Below are 20,384 nucleotides of genomic sequence, written 5' to 3' on the forward strand. Positions count from 1 at the left end.
CTTCTCCTTCTTAGGTCGTGCGACCTTCAGAGGAAAAGGGGAAGAGGAAGGAGGCAAAGATGATGACAGTGATGATAAATGAAATACAAGAGTTGAATCGTATACATTCACTACCCTTCGCAGTGCTGCTGCCTGGGGAGTGAGCCAAGCCCTTGCACCAACCTACAGTGGTGACAAGTTGTGTGAGTTGAGGAGAGCACGATCGTATAGGTGATGTGAGCTCCCGAGGAGAACATGGTCTTCTCCCTGCGCTGTATGGTAGCAGCACTGGTAGGTGCCAATTTCACACGAGCAGCACTGCTGCCCATTGAGACGCGGCTACCTCCCTGGAGACTTGCAACAAACTCGGTCACAATTGTTCTCGCCGCACTGCAGAAGTACTGTGACTACAGGACTGATAGCAGCGGTGGTAGGTGCCAATGCCTTAAAAGTAGCGCTGCTGCTCACAGGGACGCGGCTCACTACCTGGCGAGAACTTGCAACATTATTATAGATGTTGAAAGGGAACCCTCCCACCTCCCAATTGCTTGTACTGTTGCTTCTATCCCATGGGCAGATGCAACGTTATAGGCTCACGACGAAGAACCAGGTTCGGACATCGCTGGGCGGGGGAGGGCTCGACCCCATCTCATCCCGCACCACTGCTGCGATGTGAAACTGAAGCCATATCTCGGCAGTGGGTGTGCTACTTCCCTTGGAGGTTAGCACATTAGAGGAATCTCACAAACGAGATCTTGACATGGACCCGGTTCCGTAGGGAGTGCCCATGGAACTCGGGGCTGGAGAACGGAGCATCAGCCGAGCTCCAGAGCCTTTCGAGTCTCGTGCCCCTAAAGGCAGAATCTTGGTTCCCGCGGAAGTGGGAGAGCAGAGAGCCGACAAGAGAGCAGTTGCTTTCCTTCCGGAGGAGGAATGCAGACCCCTCGAAGTCTCGTATGAGACCTCTCGGGGGGGAAGGCTCCCGAGTCTCGTGCCCTTAGGGGCTGAGTCTTGATTCCCTCTCCTAAGGAAGTGGGAGAGCCAACGACCGAGCCAGCTGCTTCTCTCCCGAAGAAGGAATGCAAACCCATCAAAGTCTTGTATGAAACCTCTTGTGAGAAGGTTCCCGAGTCTCGTGCCCCTAGAGGCCGAGTCTCGGTTCCCGCTCCCAAGGGAGTGGGAGAGTCGACGACCGAGCCAGCTGCTTTCCTTCCGAAGAAGGAATGCAAACCCCTCAAAGTCTCGTGCCCCTAGAGGCTGAGTCTCGGTTCCCGCTCCCAAGGGAGTAGGAGAGCCGGTGACCGAGCCAGCTGCTTTCCTCCCGAAGAAGGAATGCAGACCCCTCGAAGTCTCGCATAAAACCTCTTGGGGGAAGGCTCCCGAGTCTCGTGCCCCTAGAGCCCAAGTCTCGGTTCCCGCTCACAAAGGAGTGGGAGAGCTGACGAGAATGCCAGCTGCTTTCCTCCCGAAGTATGAATGCCAGCCCCACGAAGTCATGAAGGCTATCATCCACTTCTCAGTCTCCCAGCTTCGAAGGGGAAGGAGAGGAGAAGACAGATGACGACTGGGAAACAGATGAAGAGGAGATCCAGAAAGGCGTCGTCATCTTCGTCTTCGACCCCACCCCCGACAGCCTCCATGGAATCGTAGTCAGAGCCATCCTGTTCCTGGCAGCAGGAGCCGCGCTGGATGTCGCGGGTCCCGTAATTACACGCCTGGCAGGAACCCAGGACCGCCAGGTGTCCACCGCCCGCGTAAGGAAGGGAGGGGGGGAGGCGAGGCACTCGACCCGGGATCTCGTTGACTTGAGCCGCGCTGCCACTGAGTCATGAGTCCCAGGGAAGACCAAGAAGGGGCAGGAGCAGCGCTGGTATCCTAACAGGTCTTCCTTTAATCGACATTCACTCACCACATGCATACCAAATACAAGTCTGAAAGTAATCGTGTAATATGCTGAACAAAAATCACACTCACGCTCTCGGCGATGATGAGCAAGGGCGTGAGGATTGACATGGAAAAAATCACAATTAAAGTAATTTGCATTTTATCCATGACATATAAAAAAATATTACCCCATTAAGAAAACACTCATTTACGCTCCCGGCAACGACGGGAGCACGGACATGCCGCATCTCGTACCCCCATTGGGGGAGGGGGCGCAGGTGCAAGGATACGGAATGCATGATTCGTTATCGTAACAAAATATCACAGCATCGAAAACGTATAAGGAAGTTGCAATTCACTGGTTTGCCTTCAGTATATCGCAAACACATTATCGCAACAACAATAATAATCCACAATAAGAAACAAAGAAAAATCCCACCGGGATTAGAAGAAAACATCATCACACAGTCATGCACAGAGCGATGGAAACACGTCTAGTCACGACGGCGGCCAAAAGCAAATTGGAATGTCTACGTCCGGTCGGAGGGACTACCACGACTGGACCGACAGGTAACTCCTAAGTCCTAACTGCCTTGTTAAGAATTCAGCGGCCGGTCCGGCTTCACCTTAAGCATATTCCTATTGTAAAGGACAGAGGGTTTGTATATCGTGTAGGAACAAAGGTTCATTCTATTCACACTTCCTGGATATCAAAACAATTTGCGTTTCCCCACTTCTCGCACACCATCACTTCGGCACTTTTTATGTAGATCTTTCTCTACATGCGGCCAAAACTTCCAAATTTATAGACGAGAGCCCCTTTTCATCAGCATACCACACTCCATGATCTCCAGTAACACTGAACTTTCTACCAATTCCTGGAATCTTTTCATTCCTAACGCTCCACGTCTACTGCCTCTTCATCTCAACAGATTCGATTCTTTTTCCTGCTTAATCATTTTCTGCACTAAACTTTCCCATTCTCTTCAAAATCTTTTGGCAAGGCCCCGCTGCCTCCCTCATCTCACCTCATTTCTTATCGTATCGTTTACATTGAAATTTCTTCCCAAACACCTGTACAAATCAACCAACTTTATTCTTCATCTTCCCAGTTTCCATTTACCATCATAACCTTATGCCCTTTTGCATTCATTTCCTCGTTATTGCCCATAAAAACATTCAGGTTTTTAAAGAGCCTTTTTATTAACCACCCCTTCCCCCATTAATAATGCACATTTTGCAAAAGGTCCGCCACTTCATATTCCAATCACTCATATATTCCATAACGTGTAACCTTTCTCTAATTCCACGGATCGCTCCATTCACTGATATTACCTTTTCATACACCCCTATGTGCACTACAGCAGTAAATTTCTCATCTATAAACTATAAAACACACTTTGCCTTAATATATAAACTTTTAATTAGTATCAACTAAACACCCTTTGTAACAAAATATATTCCAGTTAATTTCATAAGCTTTTGTAAGTGTAAGTATGATACAAGCAGCGTTTCCCTTTGCTATTGAATTTCTTGTACACACCTGTTTAGCAGTAAATACTTAATTAACATAATGGTACCTTGTCTAAAAACAAAGCGTTCTTCCACCAACAAAGTATACCATACAACTTCCATAGAAAGCGTAATAATGCTAAGCTTCTAAAGTTCCTCCTTATCATTGTTACCTGCAGCTTTGTACAAAGGAATAAGCATCCCTCTTAGACATTCATTTGGAAAATACCCTTATCCAGGCACTCCTTTCCTACCCTGTTCAGCCACAAGCCCCACACCACTTGAACACTGCAATCACTTGTAATTCAAACAGCACCTAGTGCCCTTCCATTCCCAGACCTTAGTTGACTCCCTTGTATCCTCTAGTCACTCTCAAAAAGCATTTTGCTATTAAACACAAACTTTAACGCACTCAAAACATTATCTCTCGCGATATATATATATATATATATATATATATACTATATATATATATATATATATATATATATATACATATATATGTACATATATATATAGATATATATATATATATATATATATATATATATATAATTCATTTATGGCAGGGTGGACTATTAAGAGACAGGTCGAGAGTGATTCATGGGTCTTTGCAAGTACGAGCGGACAGCTGCACCATGAGTTACAGTGCCCATTTTGGCTGATTGCATGTTACGCACGGTAGATGAAGGTACCAATAACTCGATTCTGTTGATGGTAGAAGTAGTTTAACCTAGTTAAAAAAAATGTATTGTTGATTACCACTTACCCGATAATAAGTCTTCTAGGGTAAATTGCTGCCTCGCCCCTAAAGCACTTGTCGAGAACTTGAAGGATAATGGTTATTAGAGTTGTTATCTCATGTGAAACTGACACAGAAGCATACAACACATATATGTATAGTGTATAATAATGTAAGCATTTGCCTTAGGATGGCGTAACTATAGTAGTCATTGCCCTTAAATTATCGGCAAGCGCTTTTGGTGTGTGGCAGCTACTCACCACCACAGAAGACTTACTACCGATACATAATCAACACAAGTGCAAGGTTTTTATTTATTTCTTTTAACGTGGTAAAACCTCTCCTGCCATCCACTTAATTGAGCCTCTGGTACCTTCATCCGCCTTGCGTAAGGTGAAATCAACCAAAATGTGGACTGTGAATTGGTAGTGCGACGGTAAGCTCTCCATTGCAAAGTCCATTAAACTAAACTGCCTCTCTAGCGTCTACCCTGCTGTAAATAAGTTAAGTATATTTTAGTTTTATCAGACCACTGAGCTGATTAACAACTCTCCTAGGGCTGGCCCGAATGATTGGATATTTTTACGTGACTGGAACCAATTGATTACCTAGCAACGGGACCTACAGCTTATTGTGGGATCCGAACCACATTGTGTCGAGAAATAAATTCCTCTGGTTCCGCGTGGGCCGAGGCGAGAATCGAACTTCAGACCACCGGATCGGTAGCCGAGCGCGAAATGCACTTGGCCAACGTGGACCTGCTGTAAATAGGTACCAGCATCTGATATGGTTAATATATATATATATATATATATATAATATATATATATATAGAGAGAGAGAGAGAGAGAGAAGAGAGAGAGAGAGAGAGAGAGAGGCTGTACAATACTACTCCCCAACAAGTATTTCATCTTCGAGCCTCCTGGATATTCGGGAAACCTTGTTTAAATCCAGGGCACTTTTCAGATCTCCTCTCTCCCATGTTGTGATTTTTAATTATTCGCCTTTCACCTACTCATTCGTACTCAGTCACTCCACGTGTAAGTAGCATATTAATGTCAATACTTGGAGACGGAATACTTTTAGTAAAACTACAGCCCGCTCAAAAACGCAATTAATTATATACTATTACTCGCAAATTCATGGTCATTATTGCAGAATCGCGACGCTTTCGCAGAAGTCCAGTCGCCTTAGCGTCTCCGAGACTAGAAAAATTGTGGGGGCCGAGTGCTGCTGATTAACAACGAGCATTAAGTAGCTGGCGGAACAAGGACGCCTTAACACCTCTACTAAAACGAACATTTCCAAAAATAGTGATTCTAGGCAATAACTCCGCACGGACTGCAAGGAAAGGTCCCGCGAATACGACGGCCACTAGGGATTGAAGCGGTAAAGGTATTTTCGCAGTGTTTAGTACTGGCCTCTGTGGGTTATTTACAGTCGGCTGCCCCCCCCCCCCCCTACAATAACGGTAAAATCTTAATAAGTTATTACCTAGATTTACCCCAAAAAGTAACAGGAAGTTTTCGAAAAGAAAAATAATGAGCTTGTTTCATCAAAGGGTTTTCGCTACTGGCCAAGCTTCCCGGCGTATTTCCCAACAGATGTTTAACACATTTTGCCTCTTTGGCAACCAATAATTTGATTTCGTTATAAGCGATTTCCGCTTCGCTGTACTTACTAAAACGATCAGTAAGTAAATGAAATTATTACCAACACCGTTTAATCAAAATTTTATTAATCCAGATTCGTTAGAACGACAGCAGCCATTACAACTTCCATGGTCCTCACTTTCGTTTGTAACACTTGGCTTCCTACTGTTGTTCACACCATTGCTGAATCAAGGAACATTATTTCAAAGAATTTCAACGTCGGAGCGGAATGTTTCATAATCAGCTATACAAACCTAACGTCCAGTGGCTAAATAGCACTAAAGTTCCAACGCTACGGCATTAGGTATTTCAACCTTTATCAGTATGGGAAGGTAGGAACGGTAGGCTATATCAACAGGTACCGTGACTATTGTGAACTCATTTGGAGTAAAAATCGTAATCATATCCCGAAATACTCTGTAGAACTCACCATGCAGTACAACCGTGGACGGCATATAGTTGTTCATATAGTAGTAATAGTATTTATAGAGGTAAAGGGCGTTGCATTACGCGAATCACAAAATTCAGCAAAACTACACATTACGCCATGTTGGCAAGTCTCTCAGTATACCAGACGTACGATGAGGTGGGTTAGATGCAAGATTTATGTAGAGTTTGCCATCTGTTTAATGAAGTGTGATACTTCGGTCATGTACTCACATGTCAGTTGAAATGATATATATAGTCTGTAATTGGTCTTACGTATGGTACTGAATATGTTCGTTACTCCATATAGCGGTTATTCGTCTTGCCTGAAGATGCGTTCCAATATTTTTTTTTTTTACATTTTTGTTTACTGTATTCGCCATAGAATGTCTACCTAAATTTGCAAAACGAAATGAGAATTCAATGGTAAACTTTGACACGGACAATCGTAGGCATGTTAGATTTTAGTATATAATTATCATCTGTAAGAGTTATGGCGGTGATTTGTAGTTGGCGCGAATTGGGAAAACTACCTGGATGCCACTCTGCTGTCATGTTCATTTCGTCAACTTTATAAGGTAAACCAAGTGTTCGTGCTCATGGAAGATTCTTCTTGTTACATAAAGCTGCAACCTGACCGTATACCAACGGCAAGCTTTTGCTGTTTGAGGCCAGTGAATAAGGCCGAAAATTTATCGTCGATACCGTTACTTTTTAAGAGACTTAGCGATCGTTAGGTGACCACGATCGCTTGGCGGCCTTCACAGTAGCAGTGTCTGGGTCTGGCCGCCCTGACTGCTAAATTGGAGGGAAACCGAGTTAGCGAAACTCACGTGTCTGCGTTATCAAGAATTATGAGTTTTATGAACCAGAGATACTTTTACGTGTGCACCTCTGTCGTAGATGGTATCATCGGACTGATAATTTCGTCTACATCATGGAAGGTTAATTCAAAAGGTAATTAAAAGTTATTCAAGGGTGTTTGAATATTCTGCCACATTTTGCTAGGTTTCGTGATTATCTGCCATCTCCGAATATTTTCTGATTACAAAGACCAATGTTTGTGGTTGCAGTTTCGAATGGGGAACATACTGCCATATGATTGTCAAAAGACCGAATTTTTTCAGTCCCATCTAAAATTAGTACGCTAATGGGGGAAACGAGAGCATTCTTACAGTTTTACTCTGCACTGGTATCTAATAGTTCATTAACTAGACTCATAATCATATAACGTGCCAAAGTTCATAATGATAAAAGTCTAGTGCAGATGTTATGAAAGTCAAAACCCGTCATTGCACTTCATACCAACATTGAATGCTTCTGTAGTTATTGCTACCCTGAAAGATATAGCTGGATCTATAAGCTTTATTGACATTAAGTTTTACCGGTTCATCGTATGTTTATCACTTTAAATGTGCATTTAGTAAACTTGAATACTGTTAAGGTAATATGTAACTTAGTGTTTCTAGTGGATAATTCATACAAAATCATTTGTAACTTGTATTAAAGCCATGAACACATTTTACATTTAAATGAGTAGTTTCATTTTTACACGAAAGGGTAGAACCTACCGCAAATTGATAGACTTACTGTGGGAAATTTATAGGGGATTACGGTAAGTGGTGCATATATCCAAGGCACATTTATAAGGTTTCTGTTGGTTGGCCTTAGTTCGAAGGCCCTAACCACGTGCGCCTTTAGGTCACTAGCATTTGACTTAGCTGGCCTGGTTCACTAGTACTAGACCATTTAATAGGTATTGTAAACACTTCCTTCAGCATACTATCAAAATCGGATCATATCACGGCCATTATATAATACAGGGGCTGCTCTGTGAGGAGTAGCTCGTGCTTGCATAACTCCAGCTAATCATCAACACCAGCGACAATAAACACCTTTCTGGTTGATGTGCAAGCAAGAGCCCTTTATTAGATACGGATGGCATTTTTTTTTTTTTTTGTGGTAATTAAGAAAAATGAAGTGAGATAGGCCTATGCATCTCAAATGTGCTATGCTGGAAACGGATCGGATCTAACCATAATTAAAATAAAAGTTTTTCTGTTAAGATTTTGCAGAAACTAGATTTTGACTATTGATACTACCTATTAGGTGGTTTTCCTGACCTGTAGGTCTATATGACGTCAAGATTAGCTAGTTGTACGTTTAATTTTTAAATGCGTTTTGTACCGAAATTTTCTTCTTTTATATGACCTACTTTAGCTTGCGTGATTATGTATATTGGTACAAATTTGTTCTGAACCGAACAAGATTTTAAGCCATAACTTAATCCGTTGGGGGAGAGTGCCGTCAGTGTACCTCGTGTGGTGCACTCTATGTCACTACTTCGGCTCTTTACAGGTTAACAGCGTCCCATCGGCTTACTTGCCACCCTCTCTTAACAATTGTATCGTAATGCAACTGAGAGGTTTTCCTCCTGTTACACCCTTCGACTATCAATTACCCTTTCAGCGCTGAATGACCTCTGAGTTCCAGGTGTTTGGCCATTGGTCAAAATTCCATATTCCATTCTTAAACTAGGACTTCATGGTAGATTGATATAAATTTATAATTTAAGAGATTTATAATGTACCAAGAGTCAAGATAAGCCAACAACTGACGTGACTAAACAAATAGAAAGGTATCTCTCTCTCTCTCTCTCTCTTATATATATGTTTTGTAGCACATGTCAGATTTGCCAAGCACCGGGAACTAAGAGGTCATTCAGCGCTGAAAGGGAAATTGATGGTTGAAAGGTGTAACAGGAGGAAAACCTCTCAGTTGCACTATGAAACAATTGTTAGGAGAGGGTGAAAAAGATGGAAGAACGAGATGTGATGCCCATCATTTTTTTTTTTTTTTATTAGAAAAATATTACATGTCATTTACATAAGTAAGGTATTACAAAATATTACAAATGTACACCTACAATATTTACAAATTACTGGATTTTATTTTTTATTAACCTGACTTTAAAACTTTTTTTTTTTCTTAACACTAGATACTAATTGTGATATTACTTACAAAATTAAGACTGGCTATTTAAAAACCGTAATTAATGTACTCTATTGTGAAAATATTTTTTATTCTTTCTTTGTAATTGTTCTTTAATAGCCACCCATCATAACAGAATTTGCTTTTAATAAAGGCACCTGTTTCCTCTTTTGTGTAATGTTTCTTTTTACTGACCCAAACAGCATATAAATACCCTACAATTAATACAGTGGCACTATTAAGATCCTTTTTAGTCCTATAATTGAAACTGAACATTAATGTTTTCAAAAAATTATCTCTATTTATTTTACAAGTATTGAATAGCACGCTTTTGAAATACTCCAATGATGTTTTTATGTGACTACAAAAGTAAAAAATATGCAAGGTGTATTCAACATCTTCACTATGATCACATCTATCACTGTTTTTTATATTTAACATTTTTAGCCGGTTGTTGGTCGCCAAGGTTCCATGTGCATATTTAAAGGCAAACTCCCTTTCCATGATACCAATGAAAGGTTTGTTTACGCTCTCCCATACCATTTCCCAGTCCAAAAGTGGATAACTCTTCAATTTTTGGTGCATTTTCTGGCCTTATAAATTTATTGATGCCCATCATTCGGCAACGTGGGTGAGTGGTGGAGCACCTATGCTCATGCTAATTTATTTGTGGATTCCTTCTGCTCAGTAATCCAGTCCAAAGTGGATACATACTTGTATGCATGCATAAATATGTTACAGGGATTATGTGAAATCGAAATCCCTAGGCCATAAGTGAAATAACCAATTAGCTTAAGAACATTTGATCCAGAGGGCTAGTACTAAACACGGTGATTCATCTACACTATCTTGCCGTGTTTAATACTAACCCCTGGGGGATCAAATGCATTTAAGGACATTTGATCCCCCCACCGGCTAGTACTAAACACCGCAAAATACATTTGACTTCTCAGGGGCTAGTACTAAACATGGCGAAACAGTGTAGATGAATCACTTTCACCGTATTTAGTACTAGCCCTCAGGGTTCCAATGTTCCGAAGCAAATTGGTAATTTCATATATTCCCTAGGGATTTCTTGAAAATTCCGATTTCACATATTACATGTAACATATACACACTAATAACGGTTTACTATTTCTATTTTTAAAAGCTTTCTTACTTTTCAAAATCTCTCTTCAGCCTTCTCCCGATCATCGTTATTAATCCACACTTCTTTTTCAGTATCCTTATAATGTTTTAAATGTGCGTGAACTCATGATTTAAAGGACTTCTGGTAAATGTTTCATTTTGAGATTTATTCAAAGACCACAGCATGTAGCAATCAGTACATAAGTATACAGCACTAGAAGTACGGGTGCTACTTTATAGTAGGCGGACTACCTGCGTGTTTCTGCACTGCTTCGCCGTGTTTAGTACTAGCCCGTCGGGGGTCAAATGCCTCGTGATTGCATTTTACCACATTTGATCCCCGAGGCAGGCATAAGGCCAGCTTAATCTCAAACAATAACAACAACCCATGGTGCTACTTTAGGGACATTAGACCCCTGATGTGCTAGTACTAAACACGGCGAAACTGTGTAGAAATACGCAGGTAGACCGCCTACTGAAGTAGCCCCAGTATACGTTTGTCTATTTCCGGATATGGATTAATCCGATCTAATTATAAAACTGGAACACTTCTAGCATCTTGCTGCCAAATTGTGCTACGAACAACTAGTGTTAACCTTGCATGATTTTGCAAGACCACCATCATATCGTAATATCTGCCAGTTTATAAAACCAAACCAACAAAACCTCGCTTTTTTTTATTTGTCGCTTATTTCCTGCGCTTTATATGTGAAGGAGTCATGTATAATGATTCTTGATGGCTTTTATTTCCCGCTATCTTTGAACTTAGCGAGTTTAGGCCTACTAGAAATAAGTCTTATATTTTTTCACATTAGAGCCGCGGTACAAAAATGGTTTTGTCGTCTAATAAAGGCATTCACATCGTCGTGTCTCTTTGTGAAGGGGAGAGCACTTAAGAGAGAGGATTGGGGAAGAAACTCGCTGGCTAACTTTCAGGTCCCCACAGAGTGAATAGTTGGGTACGAGAAATTGGCAAACTGAATTGCATTCACGCTTTCTTTCCGGCAAGCGGTGGAATGCTTTGCGGACCCAGAATGCTTATGATAAGCTGGGCCTAAAACCTGCTCTTGGTTTTTGCCCGCATTGCTGGTATTTCGCTGCGAATTGTTCTGATCAACACGAAAGTCGCAGGATTTAGTTCAATTACGACCTTCTTTATCCGTCAAAACGACTCAAACGTCTGCATATCTTTTTATAAGTCGAGGAGAGCAAGAATACGCGTTTGGTAGTAAAGACAAATGCACCATCAATTTACCCCGTCAATGCACCTCATGCGGTGCAATGCAGGCATTACTTAAGGTTTCTTTGCAGCGTCCCTTCGATCCCTAGCTGCAACGCCGTTCGTTCATTTTACTGTACCTCCATTCATATTTTCTTGATTCCATTTTCCTTTCCACCACGATCTAACTATGATTCATAGTGCAACTTGAAGGTCTTTATCCTGTTACGCCTTTCAAACCTTTACTGTCATTTTCCATTTCAGTTCTGAATGACCACATAGCCCCACTGCGTGGTATTTGGCCTAAATACTATATTTGACTCAATTCATTATTTACTTGATTTGCATATATTGAAAGGTAAATGAATTTACATGAACTTTTTTAGCGATGGCTTTTCGTACCCCCTCCCCCACCCCCCTCTCTCTCTCTCTCTCTCTCTCTCTCTCTCTCTCTCTCTCGTAGATAGTTACATGTCACCTCGGCTATTTGACGGGATAAATACCCCTTTTTATGGCCTCTAAAAATGCAGCATTACTGGTGTTTTCGTCGTAAGTTTGTAAGGAAGTCCGAAAAGCCTTAGTTGCATAAGCTGAATTTGAATGGAAGTAAGAAATTATTTTTCTGTTCTTAAAATTTTCTTTGGAGACAAGGATTTAGCTCAGCTTTTACTATAAGTCTCACCTCGGAATACCCAATATTATTACCTCGGTCAAAATGGTTATTTTTTTGGTTATGTTTGTTTGTCTGTCAATATGAAGACAACCAGTTTCTATGCAACTTAGTGAAAATCAATAATGTGGCCTTTTACAAGGGAGAAATGTATTCTAAATGAAAAAGGGATTACATCCCCTTAACGCTGCCGTACGCATCTCGAAAAGGGCAATTTGAGCTTACGCAACTACACATTTACTTACATTTGCACACTTGTGTACGTACACTCATTCATAGACAACCTCAACATTGAGTAGTTAACTTGACATCCGTATAAGATGAAAACCAATTCGTTTTTCTTATCCACCAATTATGAAGGGTATTGCCATTAATTTAAACGAACGATTTCCATCGTAAGGCTTCACTTGTGCGTCAGTTCAGATTACACAGGGACCAAGTCGATCGATACCTGGACAAGGGCATTTGTGTCAGAGTAAAATTTTAAGCTTGTTATTGGAAGCTTCCTCCTTTGGTTGTTCCCTAGTCACCCTAGAAGTCTTTTAAAGATTGAAACTGGGCTTTTGTTTAAAGGAGCAAGACAAATGTCTGCCTTTCCTCCCTCTAGTGACTAGACTGATCTAGTCCTTCATGTCAAGTTTTTGGAAGCCCTAATTTTTCTTGACTTGACATCAAGAGCCCAGGTTTGAGTTCTCCCTTAGATTTACAGTCTCATCTCTTGGAATTTTTTACTTTTTCTGTCTGCCATACTATACTTTGGGGCCCACCTAGGTTTTAGCGTGGTTGAACAATCATTATATGAGATTTTTCAAGTCTTTCACTTCTTCTGAAGGATTAGTACACTCCTAAACTGTGGTGGCCATTCAGGCAAGACCACAGTTCTAGCTGAACTTATATTTGTAAGCAATAGCTGTTCCATGCTCCACCACTCTAAATAGTAAGAATGTTTTCTGTGGACAGATCATCAAGTCTTCTATTCATGTGGTTCGTTCAGGAAACTAAAGCCCTAGCAGACGTACTGAGCTGTCAGAAACGTGTTGTCTTCATCATGGACGTTAGATCCTCTGGTTTCTGGGATCTGTGAATTAATGGGGAGGTCCTTTTTGGCCTTGTTTTCTCTTCACGAATTTCATCACAGTTAAGGAGGAACTATACAAGCTTTATGCTAACTGCAATTTGTGTTAACATTTTAGCACTATTCTACCCATCTCATTGTTCCCAAACCTGCTCAGTTGTTGGTGGACGTTACAAGATCTTCCCGCAAGCAATTCTTCTCAGATAACCTCGCCTCAAGAGTTGTACAAAGGTATTCTGCTCTTGCCCCAACAGGCTCCAGATTTTTTGGAAGCCTGTCAATTGAAGAGTTTTTCTAGACGTGCTGCAGCAGCTATTGCAAGACGTAGACGGTAATCTTCTGTTTGCCAGCCTTATGGGGTGATTTTCTGAAGGTGGTGTCTCAAACAGTCTCTTCTGCCATGAGCATGATCTCTTGGCGAATTACTGTTTCTTTCCAAGAAAACCTGGATTTTTTTATCCCACCATTTAGGGGTATAGAACTAGGCTTAATTGGGGTTTAAGCATATAGACCCAGTTCCTGTGTCATCCCTAGCTCAAAGACCTTTCAAATCCTAGGAGCGTCCGAGCAAAGAAGGAGACATGGGTTGTTTTCTGTTTCCCCTTGGATTTTAGCCAAGAACAAGAACCTGTCCAAGTCCTGGATCCATTTCTTTCTCCCTTAAGAGATTTACTGACTTCCTTGATTTCCAGGGGCACCAGACTGCACCCAAGCTCATAGCTTGTTTGGCATCAAGCTCTCCCGGTGCCAACCATAGCCTGGTGCCAGTTTTTACTCTGAATGTCCAGCTCTTCTGGCGCCAACCACATCCTGACGCCAGTTAATACACTGAACACCCAGAAACGCTCTCCAGCTCTGAGGAAAAATGGATAGCTCTCTCTCCAGCTGCAATGTTCAAGTATTACCTGAAAGGGAACCGGAAGTTGAAGACCATCCATACACCTAGGGTATTATGAGAGGAAGTCGTAGCCCTCTGATTAAATTGTCTAGTCCATTATCCTAATGTACTTTATTTTCAATGACACAGATTCAGGAGAGCATTTTCCACCTTTTAAGGAAAAGCTAAAGACATCAGGGCAGCTTCTACCTCATTAGCTTCAGGTCCTACTTTTCTCTTACGTCCATTCTAATTGTTCTACTGGAAGTGTAATTGATTTTAGCTTCTCACTGTTTTACAGAAGTTGAACCATTAACATTTTTGGCAGTACCTTGCGTTTATTAGTATTACTGGCATGGTATCACAGAATGAAGCATAGTATTTTCTCTTACTATCTCTTCACCTTGTTTTAGGGTACTGAATTTTAGGGAGTTGAGGGGGTACAATGTACAGTAGTGCCTCAGGATACGAAATTAATCTGTTCTGAAGCGGCCTTCGTAACCTGATTTTTTCGTATCTCGAACCACATTTTACATCTAAATTGCCTAATTCATTCCAAGCCCTACAAAAACACCACAGTAAATTTTATAATAAAGCTAAATTGACCAATAAACAATGAAATACAACAATTTGGACCATTCAGTGACTAACATAACCATGACTGTGTACCTGTAAATAAAGTATATTAGTGTACAGGGTACAAGAAATACTGTACGTACATATGTAGTATAAAATGTGGAACCTTACCTTTCAAGTGAGGCGGTCTCCGAAAGTGGCGACAGAGGAGGAGGACAAATGGCAGAAAACATGAACACTAAACTTTACGTAACATTAAAAATGGCAGAGAACATTAACACTAAAGTTTACAAAACACATTAACAAATGGCAGAAAAAGAAAAACATTCACTTTAACTTTAACTACTTAAAAACAAATTAAAATTAAATGTCTTTTTGATTTTTACATTTTCAATTTTTTATACTTTTTTTTTTTTTTTTTTTTTTTTTTTTTTTTTTTTACAAAATTTAAAATTCTTCACCACTTTCAACTTTCTGTTTTTTCATATCACTTGGATCTTCCTGTTTGCTTACTACTGCTTAAGGCCTCTTTAAAAAATAACTATCCAAGGAAGATTGCTTCTTCCTGCTTTTCACAATGTTCCATCAAACTGCGCAAGCATACAACCTGTGTAAGCCTTTTTGGGGTGTCTGTTTTCTACAAATAATTGCACTGTATGAAAAGCAGCTAGAGCATCCTTAGTTTCTGCCATTGTCACAGGGTCCTCTTCCTGCTCCTCGCTGCTGCTAGAGAACTCTTCTTGAACGCTGTTATGTTGCATGGCCTCCAACTCCTTCAGGTCATCCGTTGTAAGCTCGTCCTCGTCGACAACCAGCCCGATGGACTTGCTGAGTGCAACGATCTCGTCAAGATCTGGTTGTGAAACAGTTTCAGGAATATCAACTGTTTCTGAATCTGCATCAGCTTCCCCCACGTTGAATCCCTTAAAGTCTCGGGTGGATATGGCATCAGGCCAGAGTTTCCTCCATGAAGAATTCAAGGTTCGCCTTGAAACCTCCTGCCAAGCTTGATCAATGAGTTGGATGCATATGACGATATCGAAATGCTCCTTCCAAAATTCACGCAAGGTGAGGTTTGTAGTATTGGTGATGTTGAAACATCTCTTGAAAAGATGTTTCGTATACAGCTTCTTGAAGTTCGATATCACTTGCTGGTCCATGGACTGGAGGAGAGGGTGGTGTTAGGCGGAAGATAAAGAATCTTGATGAAAGAACACTCCGCTAGGATATCTTCCTTGAGGCGAGGAGGGTGAGCAGGGGCATTGTCCAACAACAGCAGACATTTCAGTGGGAGGCACTTCTCTTCCAAGAATTTCTTCACTGTCAGGTCGAAACACAGACTTACCCACTCGGTGAACAAGTCTTGTTACCCAGGCTTTAGCATTAGCCCTCCACATCACTGGAAGCTTCTCCTTAAGCACTTTGTGGGCCTTGAAAGTCTCGAGGAGTCTCCGAATGATACACAAGTAGTGGCTTGACCTTACAATCCCCACTGGCATTGGAACAAAGTGCGAGCGTAAGCCTGTCTTTCATAGGCTTATGCCCGGGAAGCTTCTCTTCCTGCGTGATGTACGTCCGACAAGGCATTTTTTTCCAAAAAAGGCCAGTCTTGTCACAGTTGAGGACTTGCTGAGAACTGTAGCCTTCCTTGATCGTCATCTTGTCGAACGTCTTAATAAAGGCTTCAGCCACTTTCAATTCTGAGCTGGCACCCTCCCCATGCCACACCACCGAATGAATGCCAGTCCGTTTACGAAATTTATCAAACCATCCCCAAGAAGCCTTGAAGTCTGGGGTTGGCGTCGATGTCCGTTCTCCTCCGCCGTCTTCGGCCTGGGCAATCAGATCACCGAAAATAGCGCTGGCCTTGTGGCAGATTGCCATCTCGGTTATCGTATCGCCAGCGATTTCTTTGTCTTTAATTCATACAAGAAGCAGCCTCTCCATCTCATCATGCACGTGGCTCCTCTTGTTGGACAAAATAGTCACGCCCTTAGAAGGTGTAGCTGCTTTGTTGGCTTCCTTCTGCTTAAGGATGGTCCCTATCATTGATGGATTTCGGCCATATACCTTAGCGATCACACTCAACCATATGCCAGCTTCATACTTCTTAATAATCTCCACCTTCGTCTCCATAGAAAGCATTCTCTTCTTTCCGTGAACTTCAGCAACATTCTTGGGACCCATGGTTGCTGCAAATTTTGAATTTAAGCTGTCCTACTAGTTAGAAACTATAGCTTTGTGATTACTTGCTAAATATATAGACATAAAGCCTCATTTTACTATGAAACTATCATTTTTGATAAATTGAAGGAAATTTCTACTAGCCCAAACTCAGGAAATTCTGTGTGCAAATTCATCTTCATAACTGACTGGTTTTGGAACAGAATATGTCCATTTATCTCGCAACCTATCAATGTGGGATTGTTTTTGGAACATAATATGTCCATTATCAATGTGGGATTACGCTGAGTAATTAGGTACTTGTTAAGTTACTTATATGAAAAAGGCATTTTTGTGATAATATTAAGTTTCATATATTCTTACCAAGTAATTACAGATTAGAGCCCTCCCTCCTTCCCTCTAATGGACATTGGGCACAAAAGAAGTGACAATCTTTTATTGTTCCTAGTGTTCCCTGATATAGGGCGGAGTAGTTACCTACGCAAAAAAAAAAAAATCTGTGAATTGCTACTGTCAACTTCAAATTTTAGCTGTTGCGCGAGTAGAGTATAAATGTGTATCAATGAAAGTTAATTTTATCATGAAAATACCATTTTTCATATAGAAAAGTCCTGATATACAGACAAAAAATTTGTGATCCTTACCCTTACTTTTACAAATGATTGGCATCTAACTGAGTCTTATACAGTATTTTACATAGAATAGTGAAGTCACCAATTACATTATGTATTCGAGTGAGAAAATAAGGCTTAGGGAAAACTTTGTATGTATACCATGGAATACTGCAGTTGATTTGAACATTTTATGTACCTGTAGTATGTATAAAAGTATGTAGCCTACAATATCATCACCATTGAATATAGTTCATTGGGAAATGGTTATGTACTTCTTTGTACAGTATTTATGTTTTTTGAGAATAACCTTTAATTTTGTTATATTTCATTCTGTGTTAATAGTAAATAACCAGGATAATATATTCTAAACTTTAATTGTTTCAAGTGGATTGTGTTTTTCATGCTGTATGAGTAATAAAAAAGGGATTTTGACAAAGGAAAAATCTATTTCTGGGGGGAAGACCTGTGTCGCCCGGTGAAATGCTCCTGTAGCATGCATTTCTAGGTATAAATAGATGCTAAATATACCAGAGAAAAAGCTAAAAGGAATGCTGAAGTTACTACCTTCAGCTCACTCACCCATAGGGTGTCGGTATAAACACGGGCGAGTAGAAGCCACTACCACAGGTTTTCTGCCAATTAGAAGATTCCCTTCAAAACCCCTCTCTAGGTAGGTGCCGTTACAAGGACTACAATATGTCTACCTTCCGCTCGCTACTACTACAACTCGCGCCTGAAGGCTTCATTCCTGGATTACGCACCCAAGCTTGGGCCGGCTAAAAGGTGGGGACCAGGAAAAGAGAGGGATGGGTTCACCGGGCGACAGGTCTTCCCCCAGAAATAGATTTTTCCTTTGTCAAAATCCCTTATCTGGGCTCGACCTGTGTCGGCCGATGAAATAGTATCAGAGAATTGGCCATACAAGCTTGGAAAATACAAAATTCAAAAGCTACAAGGAAAAATAAAAATAAAATGTTCTCTTAAAATTAAGTTTTAATAACCAATGTAAAGAAACAAGATAAAAGGACAAATATAAACTATGTACATGTCCGGCAGTGGATTGATAAGCAAACCAGCCCGGAACCTAAGGGAGACAGGTAGGGATTACGAGTGAGGCAGGTAGGAAAGAGTGAGTATCAAGGGAAAAATTTTTATAGCAGAATAAAGGAATAGGAAATAGAGTTATAAGACTAGGCCGTATGAGGGGAGACGATGCTCCCTGCAGCCACTGCTGAAAATTTAAGGGCCTCTAAATTCTTCAGATAGTGGCGTCTAAATACTGCCGGGGATTTCCAACCCGTATATTTTTTAAGATCCTCGAAGTTCATATTGTGAAAATAGTTAATTGAGGTAGCCACTGCCCGGATATCATGGACGTGAGGGACTGAATCCTGATTGGCTTGTTTAATAAAATAAAGGATTTGTTATTCTGGCGCCTGAAGCCAGACTCATTAAGAATAATGTTTTCCTGAGAAGGGTTGTATATGAGCATGAATCATTATCAGTGTCTGAAGCCAACTTGAGTACATCGTTTAAAAACCAGGAGACCGTGTGGGGGCGGTCCACTGGTCTCAGACGGGCACATGCTCGAGGGATAGATGAGAAGTACGAATCTGTCAAATCAATATTAAAGCCAAGCTGAAAAATCTTTCTTAAGGCAGATTTAGTTGTAGTAATGGTACTAGCAGCTAGACCTTTTTCAAACGAGGTTCTAAAGAATGAAATTGCCAGATTCGTAGTCATCTTTTGGGCATCTGATTCTTTTAGAAAGATGGCCAATTTCTTTACTGCAGAATCATACTGTCTGAGTGTTGATTCTCTTATCTGATTCTACGAACAGGATGTTTAGTGGGTCGACACTAGCATCCTTCTGAGCCGCAAACTTCATGAAGTCCATAAAGTTAGGTCATTTAGAATTCTTGAGGAAGCTGACACAGTCCGAGTTTGTACTATTTGAGTCAGGTCTGGACTGGTAATCCGTCTGGGATGGAGATTCAACTCTAGTAGAAGAGGAAACCAATTGCTCTTCGGCCAGTTGGGTGCAACCAATGCTACCTGTCCTGTGAAAGATCTGAGTTTGTGCAGGACTTTCATCAGGAGGTTTACTGGTGGAAATGGGTATATTTTCTGCCAACTGTTCCAGTCTATGGACATCGCATCTGTGGCTTGAGCTAGAGGATCCAGACTTGGAGCCACATAACACGGGAGTTTGTGATTGGACTCCGTGGCGAACAGGTCTACCTGAAGGCCCGGGATTTGATTGCAAATTCAACAGAATGACTTCATGTCCAAGGACCACTCCGACTCCAGCGGAGTTGTTCTGGATAGTGAGTCTGCAATAACATTCCATACTCCTGCCAGGTGAGTAGCTGACAGGTGCCAATGATTTTTCGTTTCTAACGAAAGAATTGCAATCATTACATGATTTACTTTGCTCGACTTGGAGCCTCCTCTGTTTATGCAATTAACTATCACTGCACTGTCCGAGACTAATCTTACATGACTGTTCTTGACCGGAGCTAGACGTTTTAAGGTCAGAAAAATAGCCATTGCTTCTAGGACATTGATGTGGAGAGACTCCGGACTTGTGTGACAAGCCCTCTTGGTCCTCCGGGAGTGTTTGGGTCTCCTGACGGATGCTTTCAATAAAGGGAGCCACCACAGACGCAGGTACAGCCGCTGAAACCGGAGTGCCCGGGTATAGGAGGGAACACAGCTCCTCCGACAGCACGTAGGGCTGGCTGGATTTAGCATTCCTCCCGAATCCTCCCACCCAGGACTTAAGGGACACCATCGACGAGGTCTTGAGCGACAAACTTACCTGTAAAAATAACCAAATTAGGATCCCCCGGGTC

The 20,384-nt window shown here is 41.3% G+C and overlaps 1 protein-coding gene across 1 annotated transcript in view; it reads left to right on the forward strand.

Moving 5' to 3' along the window:
* Positions 1–6,986: 6,986 nt before the first annotated feature.
* The window catches only part of LOC135198034 (uncharacterized), a 560,205-nt gene continuing 546,807 nt past the window's right edge, over positions 6,987–20,384 (forward strand). Inside the window, exon 1 of the mRNA XM_064225396.1 lies at positions 6,987–7,152. Coding sequence (XP_064081466.1) covers positions 7,050–7,152 — 103 coding nt within the window. The 5' untranslated portion in view covers positions 6,987–7,049. The remainder of the gene's footprint in view (positions 7,153–20,384) is intronic.

Source organism: Macrobrachium nipponense, chromosome 21, assembly GCF_015104395.2.
Source record: "Macrobrachium nipponense isolate FS-2020 chromosome 21, ASM1510439v2, whole genome shotgun sequence".
Taxonomy (NCBI): domain Eukaryota; kingdom Metazoa; phylum Arthropoda; class Malacostraca; order Decapoda; family Palaemonidae; genus Macrobrachium; species Macrobrachium nipponense.